Source organism: Rhinoraja longicauda, chromosome 10 (assembly GCF_053455715.1).
Source record: "Rhinoraja longicauda isolate Sanriku21f chromosome 10, sRhiLon1.1, whole genome shotgun sequence".
NCBI classification, from domain to species: domain Eukaryota; kingdom Metazoa; phylum Chordata; class Chondrichthyes; order Rajiformes; family Arhynchobatidae; genus Rhinoraja; species Rhinoraja longicauda.
The window spans coordinates 38,751,505-38,767,341 of NC_135962.1; the positions used below are offsets into that span (position 1 = coordinate 38,751,505).

The window sequence follows — 15,837 nt, forward strand, 5'->3', positions numbered from 1 at the left end:
TTTGTCATCTAAATATCCATAGTTTCTGGAAACAGAAATTCTTTTTCATCACTCTAGTCCAGTATCATTCTGTTGTCTGAATATTAAGTATTTTTCACATGTACATTTGTGTTTTTAGAATCAGCTCGCTCAAGCATTGAACGGGTTGTCAGAGAAGGCAAAAGAGGCCAAAGAATTCTTGGCACTACTGAGGAACATGGTGCAGCAAATTCAGGTATGAATTTTACCATTCAATTAAAATCTTATCTGCTGGTTAACTATGTTGTCTAATGTGGATCACATGTTTATTAGTTCACTTTATCTCCCCTTGTAACACTGATTAATACATGACTACCAATTTCAAGTGCTTGTGGAAGTAAATTAAAGGAAATATGCTTTAGTTTTGATGTGGCTTTGTCTATTGATCAAAGTTGTCCTTTTCCTGGTAGGATAATTATGAACGTGAAGCTAAATGTAGTTGATGAACAGCATGAAATATATTCCTCTGTTCCCTGACTTTGCACTACAGCAGGCAAATAACTCTCACAGTTTTAGGAAACATATTGCATCAATTTAAAAGGCAAACAATTAATCCTTAGGATAATATTTTTTAAAAAAATATTCCAAATGTATTATTACTTCATTTTGGTCCAAAAGAAATTCTGTGTTGCAGTACAGGTATTCCTCAGCTTCCAATGGGGATCCGTTCCGAGAAACCCATCGGAAACCGAAAGTATTGTAAGTCGAAATCCATTGAAAACCCGTGATCACATGTCCGGAAGCGAGCGGCGGCTCGCTATGGGTCCCTGCCTTTGCACCATCGCAAAGACAAACTATCGCAAGTCGAACCATCATAACCTGGGAAGTACCTGTATCTGTATGACTTAATTCCAATTTATGGACTGACCCATTTGTTGGATCCCACTAATTTTAAAACACAAAAACAGTTTAATTCCTGACGATGTGAGTAAAGCCCTTGGGAAATCAAATCCATATTATAAAGACATTGCTGAGAGATTGACAAGTTCTAAACAGCTTCCAATGTTTGCACACACAGACTTCGCCTTGATTTTAGTTTAGTTTAGAGATGCAACGTGGAAAAAGTTGGCCCGCCGCATCCGCGCCGACCAGTGATCACCCGTACACACTGCAGACTAGGGACAATATACAGAAGCCAATTAACCTACAAATCTGCACGTGTTTGGAATGTGGGAGGAAACCAGAGCACCCAGAGAAACCCATGCAGTCAATTGAGAGAATGTACAAACTCCGTACAGAGAGCACACATAGTCAGGATTGAAATGTGCTGCCCTCTGAAATTTCTGATATTTAATTTCACCTATTATTTCATATTAATTTTTATGTAGAATCTGTTTCATTTCTAATGGTCCTGTACCGTTTGAACCAATTATAAAATCATTCCTAATCGCCACTCCACAATGTACCAAATTAATCATTGCAATTGCACTTCGAAACACAGCACAAAATTTTTGAACTCTAGTTCTATTTACATGCACATATTTTTTTCATGTTATTCTAGAATGGTTATCACAGGCAGAATTTGTTCTTGTCTTTAACAACTTCTCTTTTAATTTCCTCTTATTACAAATGAAAGGTGTAGCCATGGGCACTCCCATGGGTCCCAGCATCGCCTCTTTTTGTTGGCAGTGTGGAGCAGTCCTTGTTCCAAACCTTCTCTTGTATCACACCCAACTCTTTCACCATTATATCGATGGCTGCATTAGTGCTGCCTCCTGCACCCATGCAGAACGTGTCAAATTTATCACCTATGCTACTAACTTCCACCACACTCTCAAATTCACTTGGATCATTTCTGACGCTTCTCTCCTTTTCTGGATATCTCGGTCTCCATTTCATAGAAACATAGAAAATAGGTGCAGGAGTAGGCCATTCGGCCCTTCGAGCCTGCACCGCCATTCAATATGATCATGGCTGATCATTCAGCTCAGTAGCCTGTACCTGCCTTCTCTCCATACCCCCTGATCCCTCTAGCAAAAAGGGCCACATCTAACTCCCTCTTAAATATAGCCAATGAACTGGCCTCAACTACCTTCTGTGGCCGAGAATTCCACAGACTCACCACTCTCTGTGTGAAGAAATGTTTTCTCATCTCGGTCCTAAAAGACCCCCCTTATCCTTAAGCTGTGACCCCTGGTTCTGGACTCCCCCAACATCGGGAACAATCTTCCCGCATCTAGCCTCTCCAACCCCTTAAGAATTTTATATGTTTCTATAAGATCCCCCCTCAGTCTTCTAAATTCCAGCGAGTACAAGCCCAGTCTATCTAGTCTTTCCTCATATGTAAGTCCCGCCATCCCAGGGATCAATCTGGTGAACCTTCTCTGTACTCCCTCTAAGGCAAGAACGTCTTTCCTCAGGTTAGGAGACCAAAACTGCACACAATACTCCAGGTGCGGTCTCACCAAGGCCCTGTACAACTGCAGCAGAACCTCCCTGCTCCTAAACTCAAATCCTCTTGCTATGAATGCCAACATACCATTCGCTTTCTTCACTGCCTGCTGCACCTGCATGCTTGCTTTCAATGACTGGTGCACCATGACACCCAGGTCACGTTGCATCTCCCCTTCTCCCAATCGGTCACCATTCAGGTAATACTCTGCTTTCCTGTTCTTGCCGCCAAAGTGGATAACCTCACATTTATCCACATTATATTGCATCTGCCATGCATTTGCCCACTCGCCTAATCTATCCAAGTCACTCTGCAGCCTCCTAGCATCCTCCTCGCAGCTAACACTGCCACCCAGCTTCGTGTCATCCGCAAACTTAGAGATGTTGCATTCAATTCCCTCGTCCAAATCATTAATATACACTGTAAATAACTGGGGTCCCAGCACTGAGCCTTGCGGTACCCCACTAGTCACTGCCTGCCATTCCGAAAAAGACCCGTTTATTCCTACTCTTTGCTTCCTGTCCGCCAACCAATTTTCTATCCACCTCAACACTGAACCCTCAATACCGTGTGCTTTAAGTTTGTACACCAATCTCCTATGTGGGACCTTGTCGAAGGCCTTCTGAAAGTCCAGATATAACACATCGACTGGTTCTCCCTTATCCACTCTACTAGTTACATCCTCGAAAAATTCTATAAGATTCGTCAGACATGATTTGCCTTTGGTAAATCCATGCTGACTTTGTCCGATGATTTCACCACTTTCCAAATGTAATGCTATCACATCTTTAATAACTGACTCTAGCATTTTCCCCACTACCGATGTTAGGCTAACTGGTCTATAATTCCCCGTTTTCTCTCTCCCTCCCTTTTTAAAAAGTGGGGTTACATTAGCTTACATTTCAGAAGACAAATTATCCTCGGACATTTGCTACAAAACCTAGTGATCCCACGGTTCACCACTGGTCACCTTGTCTCATGTAAGGATGTCACCCCTTTCCACTGCATCTGCTGTCAAGATGAGGCCATCTATTCCAGAACGTTTGAAATGTCCTCCTTTTTCAAGACATGTAACTTACCTTTTCCTGTGGTTGATGGAGCCCTCCCTTGCATTTTCCCCATTACTCAGACTTCTGCTCTCAACCCCCCCCCCCCCCTGCCAAACCCAACAAAGATAGGGTTCCCTGAGTACTCACTTTTCCCTCTGAAGTCCTCTGCATCCAGCATGCCATCCTTTGTCATTTCCACAACCTGCAGCGATATCCCACAACCTTTTTTCGTCTTCTCCAGGGACCACTCTCTGTGTGACTCTGTGGTCTGCTCATCCCTAAATTTCGTCCTCAACCACAGGGGGTGCATCACCTGTCCTTATACCTCCGCCCTCCACACAATCCAGGTATCTAACCAACCCTTCTAGATGAGGCAAACATTTATCCGCTCATCCTCTAACCTTATCAACTGTATTCAGTGCTCATGTCGTGGCCTCCTTTACCACGACAAGACTTGGCCTAACTGTCATCATCTGGCGCAGACTTGGAATGTGATTTGCAGAGCACCTGCACTTTGTCCATAGAGACCATTTCAAGCTCCCTGTTGCATGCCATTTCAATCCCCTTTCATTCCTGCACAAACTTTCTGTATTCAGTATTCTTCACTGCCCGTGAGGCCCAACGCAAACTAGAAGAGCACCTCATATTCCTCTTAGTCTACAACCTAATGGTATAAACATAGAATTTTCTAATTGCAAGTTATCTATATCTCATGTTTCCCCTTGGTCACTCTTTCCTGAATCATTTCTGGTCCTCCCACTTTTATTCCCTTTACCTTATCTGCTTCCCAGCGACTCCCATCACCCATTTCATTCCCCTTCCCCCTCAGAGTTCCAGACACTTTAACCACTGGATTCCCTGTCATATCTAGAAGGGTCACCCGAAACGTCCCCTGTTACTTCTCTCCAGATATGCTGCCTGTCCCGCTGGGTTTCTCCAGCTTTTTTTGTCTATCTTCTACCTACTCTTTATCATTACTACCCTTTATCCTACTACTTTCACCCTCTCATTTGACTCCTTCTGTCCATCATTCCTCATCGGTCCACTTATCAACTCCTGGACCCTGTCTCACACCTCTTCTTCACCTCTTTATACTATATTATGTTTGAGTCCATTTGACTGTCTGAATTATTTACTTTATTTGCTCTGTCCAGGAGAACAGCGTTGAGTTTGAAGCTTGCCTTGTTGCTCAGTGTGATGCTCTCATCGAAGCTCTGAACAGAAGGAAAGGACAGTTGCTATCACGAGTAAACAAAGAACACGAGCACAAATTGAAGGTTTGCCTGATTTATATGGTATTCCAACTTTTTCATTCATACATTGTCCAGTTAATACCATTACAGTGTGGAGATTCTGTTGCATCAATGTAATTTGTAGGATCATGTAATTTTCACTGCCGTGTCACTTTTCTACCTACATTTTATTCTGCTTGTTGCACACCAGCACAACCTAGGCAATGATTACTCATTCTTAAATGGCAGATTCCTTATCCCGAGACTGTGCCCTCTAATCATAGTGTAGCTGCTGGTGAAAACAGTCTCCTGCATCAAACTTATTAACATACAACAGAATTTGAATAAGATCATGTCTCATTTTTCTAAGCACCAGTGAATATAGTCCATTCCTGTTTAATCACCTACCAGAGAACAACCCAGGAATCGGTATAATGAATCTTTACTGCATTGCTCTGTTTCCAAAACATCTACATTTTAAGTATAACATCAAATGGAACACTTACTGTAAGTGAAACTCTGTACAATTTCAGCAAGATTTCCAGACTCCTTGCAACAAAGGCCAACAGATCATTTGCCTTTCCAATTGCTTGGTTATATATATTAGTCTGATGGATGTGGATGTCAAAGGTAAAGGCACTGTTTACAGTCCTTTCTTTGAATCGGGTACTTTGCTAAACCACTGTAGTGGGCAATTAACGATCATCCATATTGCTTTGGGACTGGAGTCATGTGGCTGTTATTTTATTCCAGACCTTTTTTGTTCATTATTTAACTGAATATTTATTTTCTGCATCTCATGCATTAACACCAAGCACATTTCATTTACTAATGATGACTTATTTCATAGTGAATATAAACATTGTTTATCTATTTGTCATATCAATGTGCAGAAATACAGATTTTCCTATATATTCCACCCACCATTTTCAAGTGTACTTCATTTATTCATCTGTATTACCTCACTCACTCAAAATCCTACTTGCAGCTAATTTTCCACCCATTTTTCATCCAGGTCGGTAATACTGATTGCAAATAACTGAGCGCCCAACAATCCACTGTTAACACTCAACCAACATAGAAAAGATTTGTTTATTCCCACTTTGGCTTTCTGTTCTTTAACGAATCCTGTTTCCATACTTATGTTTTACCTTCAACACTGCAAACCCTTATGTAATGATTTTAAATGAGGTATGCTGCCAAATCTTTTGAAATATAATACACCCATTTCTTGCTCTTGCCGACCTTGATAGTTGCATTCACAAAATGTATTACTGGATTTGTGGAACGTTCTCTTTCATAAAACCATTGAAAGATTAAGTAAATTCAATGTCCTTGGCTAATCGACACCTCTTTGAAAATTCTCACCCTAGTTTTCAAATTACTCTGCTGTCTCGTCACTTTCCATCTCTGTCAACTCCTCCGGCCTTGCAGTTCCTGGTTCCCGATTCTATTAGTATCAATGTTGGAGGCTGTGCCTTCCCATTGTATAACGAGCATGTTCCAGGCACGCATCACCCTCCGTGTAAAAATAAACCTGTCCTGTACATCTCCTTTAAACTTTGCTAAACATCTCACTTTAAAGCTATGCCCTCTAGTACTTGATATTTCCATCCTGTGAAAGAGGTTCTGCCCATTCTATCTATGCATCCCATAATTTTATATACTTCTATCAGGATTCCTCACAGCCTCCTGCGCTCCAAAGAAAACAATCCAAGTCTGCCCAACCTCTCTCTCCCTGTAACTAATACCGCCTAATTCAGGCTTCATTCTGGTAAACCTCCTCCGCACCTGTCCCAAAGCCTCCACATCCTTCCTGAAATCGAGTGTGGATTGCATGCCATACTCCAAATGTGGCCTAACCAAAGTCCTATAAAGTTGCATTATTCCTTCAAGTGCCACTTCACACATTTTTGTTTAAAAGCCTCCCATGCTGCTTGTTTTCTTTGCAGGTGGTCCGAGATCAAATCAGCCATTGTACCGTCAAGCTGCGCCAAACAACAGGCCTGATGGAATACTGCTTGGAAGTAATTAAAGAGAATGACCCCAGTGGTTTCTTACAGGTTGGTGTAAAACTATTCATGCTTCCTATTTTTGATTGATTTGTCGAATGATAGTTAATAATTGACTGTTATTTTCTTGGAGGAACACCCAAAGATTCTGATCTTGTCTCTTGTAACAAGATAAGGGATATGCTTGAACATTTGCTCAATTATCTAAGCATTAGTAATGACTACAGATTTCATAATGAGAGTTATTATTCCCGCTAGAGACAGGAAACATGTTCCCAATGTTGGGGGAGTCCAGAACCAGGGGCCACAGTTTTTAGAATAAGGGGTAGGCCATTTAGAACAGAGACGAGGAAAAACTTTTTCACAGAGAGTTGTAAATCTGTGGAATTCTCTGCCTCAGAAGGCAGTGGAGGCCAATTCTCTGGATGCCTTCGAGACAGCTAGATAGAGCTCTTAATGATAGTGGAGTCTGGGGAGAAGGCAGGACCGGGGTACTGATTGTGAATGATCAGCCATGATCATATTGAATGGCAGTGCTGGCTCGAAGGGCCGAATGGCCTACTCCGGCACCTATTGTCTATTGTTATTGTCTATGATATTGTCTTCAAAGAAAATAACTTAAGTTTATTGATATTTAAAATATATTGATGAATTTCCATGTTTAAAAACCTTGCAGAATTCATATTTTATCGCGTTTCATTTTGGACTAATAATAATAGATTGGCTTCAGTAACCAAAGAATGACAAAAAGCTGTCCATATCTATGAGGACATAGGCAATTACATTGGTTGTTATTTTGAAATGCAGGATTGTATGTGTAATGGAACGTGCATCACTTTCAGATTTCAGATGCTTTGATAAGACGTGTGCTCTTTATCGATGAACAATGGGGAAAAGGCATACTTCAACCACGCCTGAACACTGACTTTGATTTAACCCTGGACAACACACCACTCTTGCAATCCATCTTGCAGCTGGACTTTGTGCAGATGAAAGGTAACAAACAGTGCACAGAAACATATCCTGAATATTGAGTGTAAAAAGAGTTAAGAATATATTTGTGTAGGAAGAAACTGCAGATGCTGGTTTATATTGAAGCTAAACACAGAATGCTGGAGTAACTCAGTGGGTCAGGCAGCATCTCTGGAGGAAAGGAATAGGTGATGTTTCTGGTCAGAAACCTCCAGAATATATTTATTGACCATTGACTATCCTGTGTGTTTCTGAATTTTCACATTTTCGACAAAGATGCATTCTGCCATTTTATTTTTTGCAGCAACAGTTGTCAGTAATAGTCTTTAAAATGACAACATGACAAAAATAGGCTGGCAATCTGCATATGGTTTAGATATCAACAAAGCAGAGGGGAAAGTTTAAGCTGAGAAAGGAAGATTTAATAGGAACCTGAAGGTCAACTTTTTCAGTCAGGAGGTGATGGGTATATGGAACAAGATGCCAGAGGAAGTAGGTGAGGCAGGTACAGTAACAACATTTAAAACATATTTGGACAGGTACATGGTTAGGAAGGATTTAGAGGGATACTAGACCAAGTATCCAAGGGATTTAGAGGAATACTAGCCCCGTTGGGCCCAAACCTCTCCTGCATTGGTGCAGCACCCTCTCCTCCCCTCCCTCCTCCCCCTCCATCTTCCTCAACCCCTGTTATCCTCCCTGTTATCCTCCCTCCACCCCCTTCCCCCCTCCCTGGGGGATATCATATATATATATATATATACAGCGCGGAAACAGGCCTTTTCGGCCCACCAAGTCCGCGCCGCCCAGCGATCCCCGTACATTAACACTATCCTACACACACTAGGGACAATTTTTACATTTACCCAGTCAAATTAACCTACATACCTGCACGTCTTTGGAGTGTGGGAGGAAACCGAAGATCTCGGAGAAAACCCACGCAGGTCACGGGGAGAACGTACAAACTCCTTACAGTACAGCACCCGTAGTCAGGATCGAACCTGAGTCTCCGGCGCTGCATTCGCTGTAAAGCAGCAACTCTACCGCTGCGCCACCGTGCCGATAGATTTAAACTTTAAAATGTGAATAACTTTAAAAATATAACACCGATTTCAATGAAACGTCTTCCATTAGCACCAAAGGGACAACAGTGAGTAAGGTGGGTGTAAAATTGTCGTGCTGTGGTGTACCGTTTTGGCTGTAGTTCAGGAACAAACAAACAAACGAGAGTTTTAGTAAATAGATAGATGGGCAAACTGCTGGCAAATGGGACTAGCTTAGATGGAGCATGCTGGATGAGTTGGACCTGTTTCCGTGCTGTATAAAAACTCGGACTCAAAGCAATTACTTGAAATTTCTTACATAGAACAGCACCGCACAAGAATAGACCCTTTTGTCCACAGTGTCTGGGCCGTACATGATGCAAAAAACAACTCTGCCTGCATATAATCCGCATCCCTCCATGCCCTGCATTTCTATTTGCCTATCCAAAGTCTCTTAAATATCACTATCGTTTCTTGCCAGACAAGCCAGGATAAAATTTCTGTGTGAACGGGTGTCAAAAATGATCATAAATGAAACATGGTTAATATTAACATAACATCAATTATTTTAAAACATTTTTTCAAAACAGAATTTGGCAATATGTTGCCAAATAAGTGGTAATAAGTTTCAGGATGGGGGTTGTGATCGAATTCTCAAGCATGCTGAAATCCACCTGGAAATTGTTTTCTACTGCACAAGAGTGCACTAATTATTGGAAATTGTATGCTTGCAAAATAATCAAATGCATAACAATGAATAATTTTGATATAGCATGTAGTTTTAGAAAATTTAGTTGCATACCCTTTTGATGTTAATTGATGCTGAAATAGGTTGTATAGCAGTTTATCCAACTTATATAATCAGATAGATAAAAGTTTTAATTTTTTTTAAAGTTTATGTCCATTTATATAAATTATTCCTTCGTTTTTGCAATCACAGAAAACATTTTGAAAATTCCCACCATTTAAAAAAAATATCTACATCATTACGCAATCTTAAGGGTAAACATTTGCAATATTCTGAAGAAGGGTACCGACCCAAAATGTCACCTTTCCATTTTTCTCCAGAGACGTTACCTGACCCGCAGATTTGCTTCAGCAATTTGTGTCTTTTTTTCCAATACTCTGTGGTGGAATTATCAAAGGCAACTGGGAATAAATGTTATTTTCAAGCTTAGTTTTTCGCGTTTTTCAAGTTAGAAAATTCATAGGTTTTGCATGTACTGTCAAAAGTTGATGCAACAGCTGATTTTTGATATGGTTAGCTCATTTTAATTGAGGACACACAGCAACAAGTTAGGTAAAGAGTGCGTTGGACAAGATAAAAGAGTTGGACAAGATAAAAGACAAGGGTGTTTAATTGTCATATGTACCGACAATGAAATGATAAAATTCTCATTTACAGCAACATACAGGCCTGTAAACACAATACACAAACAATATATAATAAAAATTGAATTAATAACCCCAATACTAGTGGGGTTTAAAGAGATCCACCGTGAATTAGCATGTAAACATGAGTATTAGTTCCCTTGAAAGTTGAGCTTCCCACATTGTGCATCTGCAGCAATCCCTGTGTAAATTTGGTAGATTTACTAGAACCAGTCACCAAGATCACCATTTTGTTTTTCTGATTCTTCCTGGTAGTTGCAGCAAATACTGAAAATGTCCACTGGAGCTGCCATCAGGTGCATGAGATGAACATTCAGAGAACAATAGATCACATAAAGCTGCTTCAGTCCATATAAAGCAGCTTTGGTCTTGGACAGAGAACTCAGACTTGCAAGATTGAGCTTGGGTGATAGGCTGTGATTTGAGGGAAAGAGTGAAGGTTGTAGTTAAATGCTTTCTGCATGGCAACAATGTGTGTGACTATTTCAATAATCGCAATGATTCTAGTCGCCTTTCCTACAGGAGGAATTGAACATGTATAGGTGTGAACTGAACAGCTATATTTAGGTTGTAGTTTTGCATGCCCAGTTAGAAGATTGTACAATATATGGTATACTTTAAGTTAATGATGTAAAGAATAATTTAAAAAAATGTGGCCAGTATGTGCTTGCTAATATATATTCTACCAAAATTGAAATCCAATTGCTTTATCGTTTAATATAGTTCAGAGTCTATTGACAAGCACTGCACTTTTTACTGATAATTATTTTAGGATTTTTAGTCTGTGTTATGGACTTTAAAACTAAAAATTGAGCCTTCCGCATTCCAGAGAATATTTGATCCAGATTCACAATTCTGTTGAAGGAAATGGGTCTAATTTAATAAATAAAACCCTTTCCCTGCATTTCCACCAAAGACGAAGGGCTTTTCTAACATATTATATTAAATATATAATTTACAACCCTGGGTGCAACCACTCCTCAACTCTCAAAACTGTTGTAGCACATTCACAGAATTGAGGCTCTTTGATATTGTTGAACTATTTTAATCCGATAGTTCTTTCAGAAAATCTCCACTAAAATGTAAAGTGTCAGAAAAATTAGTTTAATTGTTCTGAGGGCAATCATCTTGAATACACTTGTCCTCCCATTACAAAATAATATCTAGAAAATAGCATTTATATTTAAAGACTCTGAATCAATGTATTAGTCGATAATATGTGCATGGTGGAATGAATACTGTATTTGAAATTTTGACTGGTAACAATTTAGCCAAATTGTATGAAATATATGTCTAGATGTCAGCATCATCTTGTACTCAGCATCATCTTGTACTGAGACCAAATAAATAATTAAATTCAGACCATTGTTTTAAAATAAATTTGTTCAACTTTGGAATTCATGGTTCCTTTGTGGACTTTGTTTTTAATGCCCATTATGTTGGGAACCATTTTCTATTCCTTTTAGAGAGGGCAAGGCCCCTAATCTATTAGTGCCAGAGTGCAGGTGTCTTGCTGAGAAGTAACAAAATTATTTTGAATGTTGTGCCATCTTTTGCAGTTTTCATTTTTGATGTTCAATGCCTCGAAGTTTCCAAAAATGTTAAATAAAATCCTTTTTCATCAACTAAAATGCTTTTTTCCCCTTTGCTGTAACGTCTTAAAAAGGAATGATGATAATTTCCATTTAAATAAATTAATTGCAACAATTTAATTTATACCTTGCAACTAAGTACAGAGGGTTTTAAAGATAAAATGGTTTGGATTTTATAGCATTGGTTTCCTCTTAACTGTTTATAATTGTTCCAACATAATACAATGAAAACTTAAGGCTTAACCAGAGAGCCAAAGACCAGTCTTAATTAGGTTATGATTTCCAAATACACACAATCCACAAAACAAATTTAGGATGGCAGAGATATTACTGAGGCTGCAAAATGTATTGAAACAATCAAAACAATGTGATTTGTAAATAGTTCCAGAAATTCTAAGTGGGCTTAAATGAAGGCCCAATGGCCCTCTGGCTAAACCCAGATACTTCATGAGATGACATGTTGAGAATAATTTTCTGTAGTCTCCTAGATTACACAATTTCTGCTTAGTTCCCTCTCCAGTGCCATCAGCCCCTATCCTGCAGTTGGAGGAATGTGGTACGCGCAACAACAGTGCTACATTGTCTTGGAAACAACCATCACTTTCATTAGTTCAAGTGGAGGGCTACATTCTGGAGCTGGATGATGGAAATGGTGGCCAATTTAGAGTGAGTATTGTGAAATATAAACATAGTAGGAAATAGTTATGAAGAAAGAAGTGTGTGATATGTTTAATTAGAAACAGAAGTGCCTAACAAATTAGCTCTCAGTACATGGCAGAAGCATTTTGTTTTAAGCAGAAACCAATGACCAAGTAGTATTTGCAATGAATGATGGCTGCACAATGTAGTTCTTTTATAACACAAATTGAATATAATGCACAGGATAAATTAGGGAACATTATTTGTATTCCGCGGGCTGAATTGGTTATAGGGTGATTTTAATTGTGAACTAGAAAACCACATAAAAGTTACTTTGGAAATTGACATATAGAAAAAAAAATGCTGTCTTGGATTTAAACAGAAGATGGGACAAAAAAACACGTTTCCAAGCAGACAGCTGTCACTTTAACCATGGGTGGTCATTGAAATTGATAAGGCCACCACTTATGATTGATAAGGCCACCAGGTATGTAGGTTAATTGGCTGGGTAAATGTAAAAATTGTCCCTAGTGGGTGTAGGATAGTGTTAATGTACGGGGATCGCTGGGCGGCACGGACTTGGAGGGCCGAAAAGGCCTTTTTCCGGCTGTATCATATCATATCATATCATATATCTACAGCCGGAAACAGGCCTTTTCGGCCCTCCAAGTCCGTGCCGCCCAGTGATCCCCGTACATTAACACTATCCTACACCCACTAGGGACAATTCTTACATTTACCCAGTATATATGATATGATATGATATGATATTATGACGAACAATGATACTCTATTAAACAATGTAACATACGACCATTAGTATTTTTAACTTGCAGTAACAAATATAAATATATTGCTATCGGAAACAGCTTCATTTGTGAAATTTTTTGAAAATTCGACCCGCCGATTGGCGTGGATGTCCCGATGAGGTTAAGATCGGCTGCCTTATCCAGTCTAAGTGTCTGATTTTGGAGGGGGGTGGGAAAGACTTCCGGGGGGGGGGGGGGAGGGGGGATTTCAAGTGCGCTCTCCTGATTTTGACCGGATTAAAGGAGACACGAAACCATCAATTGCCAGAAATTCTGTGGTGGACCTGCACTTTCTAATGAAACTCTAGCAAATAACCAATTGGTGTAAATGTGATTCGTGTAAACAAATAAGATGCATGTTGCACAACATGGCTTAGCTAGAATCTCTTTTTTTGCTGCCAATGCCACTAACTTCTGCAATTTCTCCCAAAAACATAAAAGATATCCTATGAACGTGAAGGCTGATTTAGTGGTGCCCTTTAAGTATACCAATGGGAAAAAAATATATTTTCAAATGGGGGGGGAAGGGGGAGCCAGAGTTGAACTGCGAGATATCCTTGGTTCATGAGCTCTGCTCTTGCTCCCCTTCCTCCAAGTTGCAACAGGGACAGAGTCCCCATAATCATCACCTTTCACCCCATCAGCCATCGCATGCAGCACGTAATCTGCTGACATTTTCGTCACCTCCACTAGGAGATCTTCCCATTTCCACCCCTTTCCGCAGAGACCATTTCCTCCGCAACTCCCTAGTTAACTCATCCCTTCCTACCCAAATCTTCCCCTCCCCAGGTACCTACCCCTGCAACCGCAGGAGATGTAAGTAATGCTTGTCCCTATACCTCCTTCTTCTACTCCATGCAAGGACCCCAACAGTCCTTTTAGGTGAGACAGAGGTTCACTTGCACCTCCTCCAAACTCATCTACTGTATCCGCTGTTCCAAGTGTGATATATATCACCGAGACCAAGCGCTAGTTTGGCGATTGTTTAGCTGAACACCGCCACTCAGTCTGCCTAGGCCTACATGATCTGTGGGTTGCTATACACTTTAACTCCCCCTCCCATTCCCATACTGACCTTTCTGTCCTGGGCCTCCTCCGCTATCCTGGGCCTCCTCCGCCCAACGCAAATTAGAGGAACAGCACATCATATTTTGCTTGGGCAGCTTACAACCCAGTATGAATATATTGATTTCTCTAACTTCAAGTGACCCTAGCTTTCCTTGTCTCTCCGTTCCTCCCCCATCCTGGTTCTCCGACTTGTCTGTTGAAATTTCATTGTCCTGTTAAAATTTTACTGATTGTATGCCTCATTATCACCTTCCCCTCAGCTAACAATGAACCATTCTACATTTCCTTACTATCATCTGGTTTCATTGTAGTTGTCATACCTTACCCTTCCATATCGCTAAACTCCCTCTCCCCTGACTCTCAGAATGAAGAGGGGTCTTGACCCGAACGTCACCCATTCCTTCTCTCCGGAGATGCTGCCTGTCCCACTGTGTCCACTACAGCAAATAAATATATAGTACTGAAAATGAATTTAAATTACCTTTTTTTAAAAAATTCCTAGGGAAAAGAAATATGCTGAAAATCAATTTTATTCTATCAGCATTCTTTTAAATTAAGTAAATTAAACATAATTCAAAATCATGCGATTAGATTTTCTTTTTAACAAGTACTGATTTGTTCTGAAATTTTGCACAAAGTTGGTCTCTCGGCACACAATAGTTGGCTGCTGGTGCCACATGTACCATGGCGAAATTACCCTCAGGTTGAAGAAACAGTGTACATTCAAAGCCTTCAGCTCATTTTATCAATCAACAGAAATCAATATAAGAAAGGAATTAGAGTTCTGCAGGTAGAATATAGTTTGGCTTTGCAAAGCAAAAAAAAAGCATAATTATCTGAATGTAGAATCTATATTAGATAACAATTACATGATAGGAGCATTTATATTATTTCACTCTCCCCATTCCTATGTAATTTGGTTTAAAACATAAGGATATAAGAACATTAAACAGTTTTTCCTTGTTCCTTTCTATAAAGTGTATCTTGATTTCTATCTTGAACTCATTGGATGTGATTTTAATTGGGGTTTTGTACATATAAAACAAAACCTAATCACTTATACAATGAAGTTTATGCTAAAATCATAATGACAAAGGAAATTGAACATTAACATTATGCTTGCAAACAAATGTTTTTCTTACAGTATATTGGAAATATAAAATTTTAATTAAAGCATGTCTGTTTCAGAATTTGAAAAATAATCTTATTAGTATGCTGGCAATAATGGGGATATTAGAATATAGCAAATATAGGTAAGTCATGAGGAAAAAAGTTAATTGAAAATGTTGAAGCTATTGAGGGAAAATTCAGTCAGGACATCAAAGTGCAGTTGTAAAGTACTTTTCAATTACACCACTCATTGGCAAAAATTGGTGCGTAGCCAAAGCCAATCTTTTTAACTTTGTTCCTGCTTTTCTCGAACAGGAGGTCTATGTAGGAAAAGAAACAATGTGCACTGTTGATGGTCTACATTTCAACAGTACATACAGCTCCCGAGTGAAAGCTTTCAACAAGGCAGGAGTTGGTTCATACAGCAAGACACTTGTACTGCAGACTTCAGAGGGTGAGGATTCAACAGAGATGCTTTAAACATATTTTAAACATTTACCAGTTATGAG

General features: G+C 39.7%; 1 protein-coding gene across 3 annotated transcripts in view; it reads left to right on the forward strand.

The window, feature by feature from the left end:
* trim9 (tripartite motif containing 9) overlaps positions 1-15,837 on the forward strand; it is a 54,600-nt gene that overhangs the window by 22,598 nt on the left and 16,165 nt on the right. For all 3 annotated transcript variants that reach the window (XM_078406707.1, XM_078406706.1, XM_078406705.1), the window contains exons 2-7: positions 119-214; positions 4,614-4,736; positions 6,644-6,754; positions 7,546-7,699; positions 12,211-12,368; positions 15,644-15,782. In XM_078406707.1, the coding sequence (XP_078262833.1) occupies positions 119-214; positions 4,614-4,736; positions 6,644-6,754; positions 7,546-7,699; positions 12,211-12,368; positions 15,644-15,782 (781 nt within the window). The remainder of the gene's footprint in view (positions 1-118; positions 215-4,613; positions 4,737-6,643; positions 6,755-7,545; positions 7,700-12,210; positions 12,369-15,643; positions 15,783-15,837) is intronic.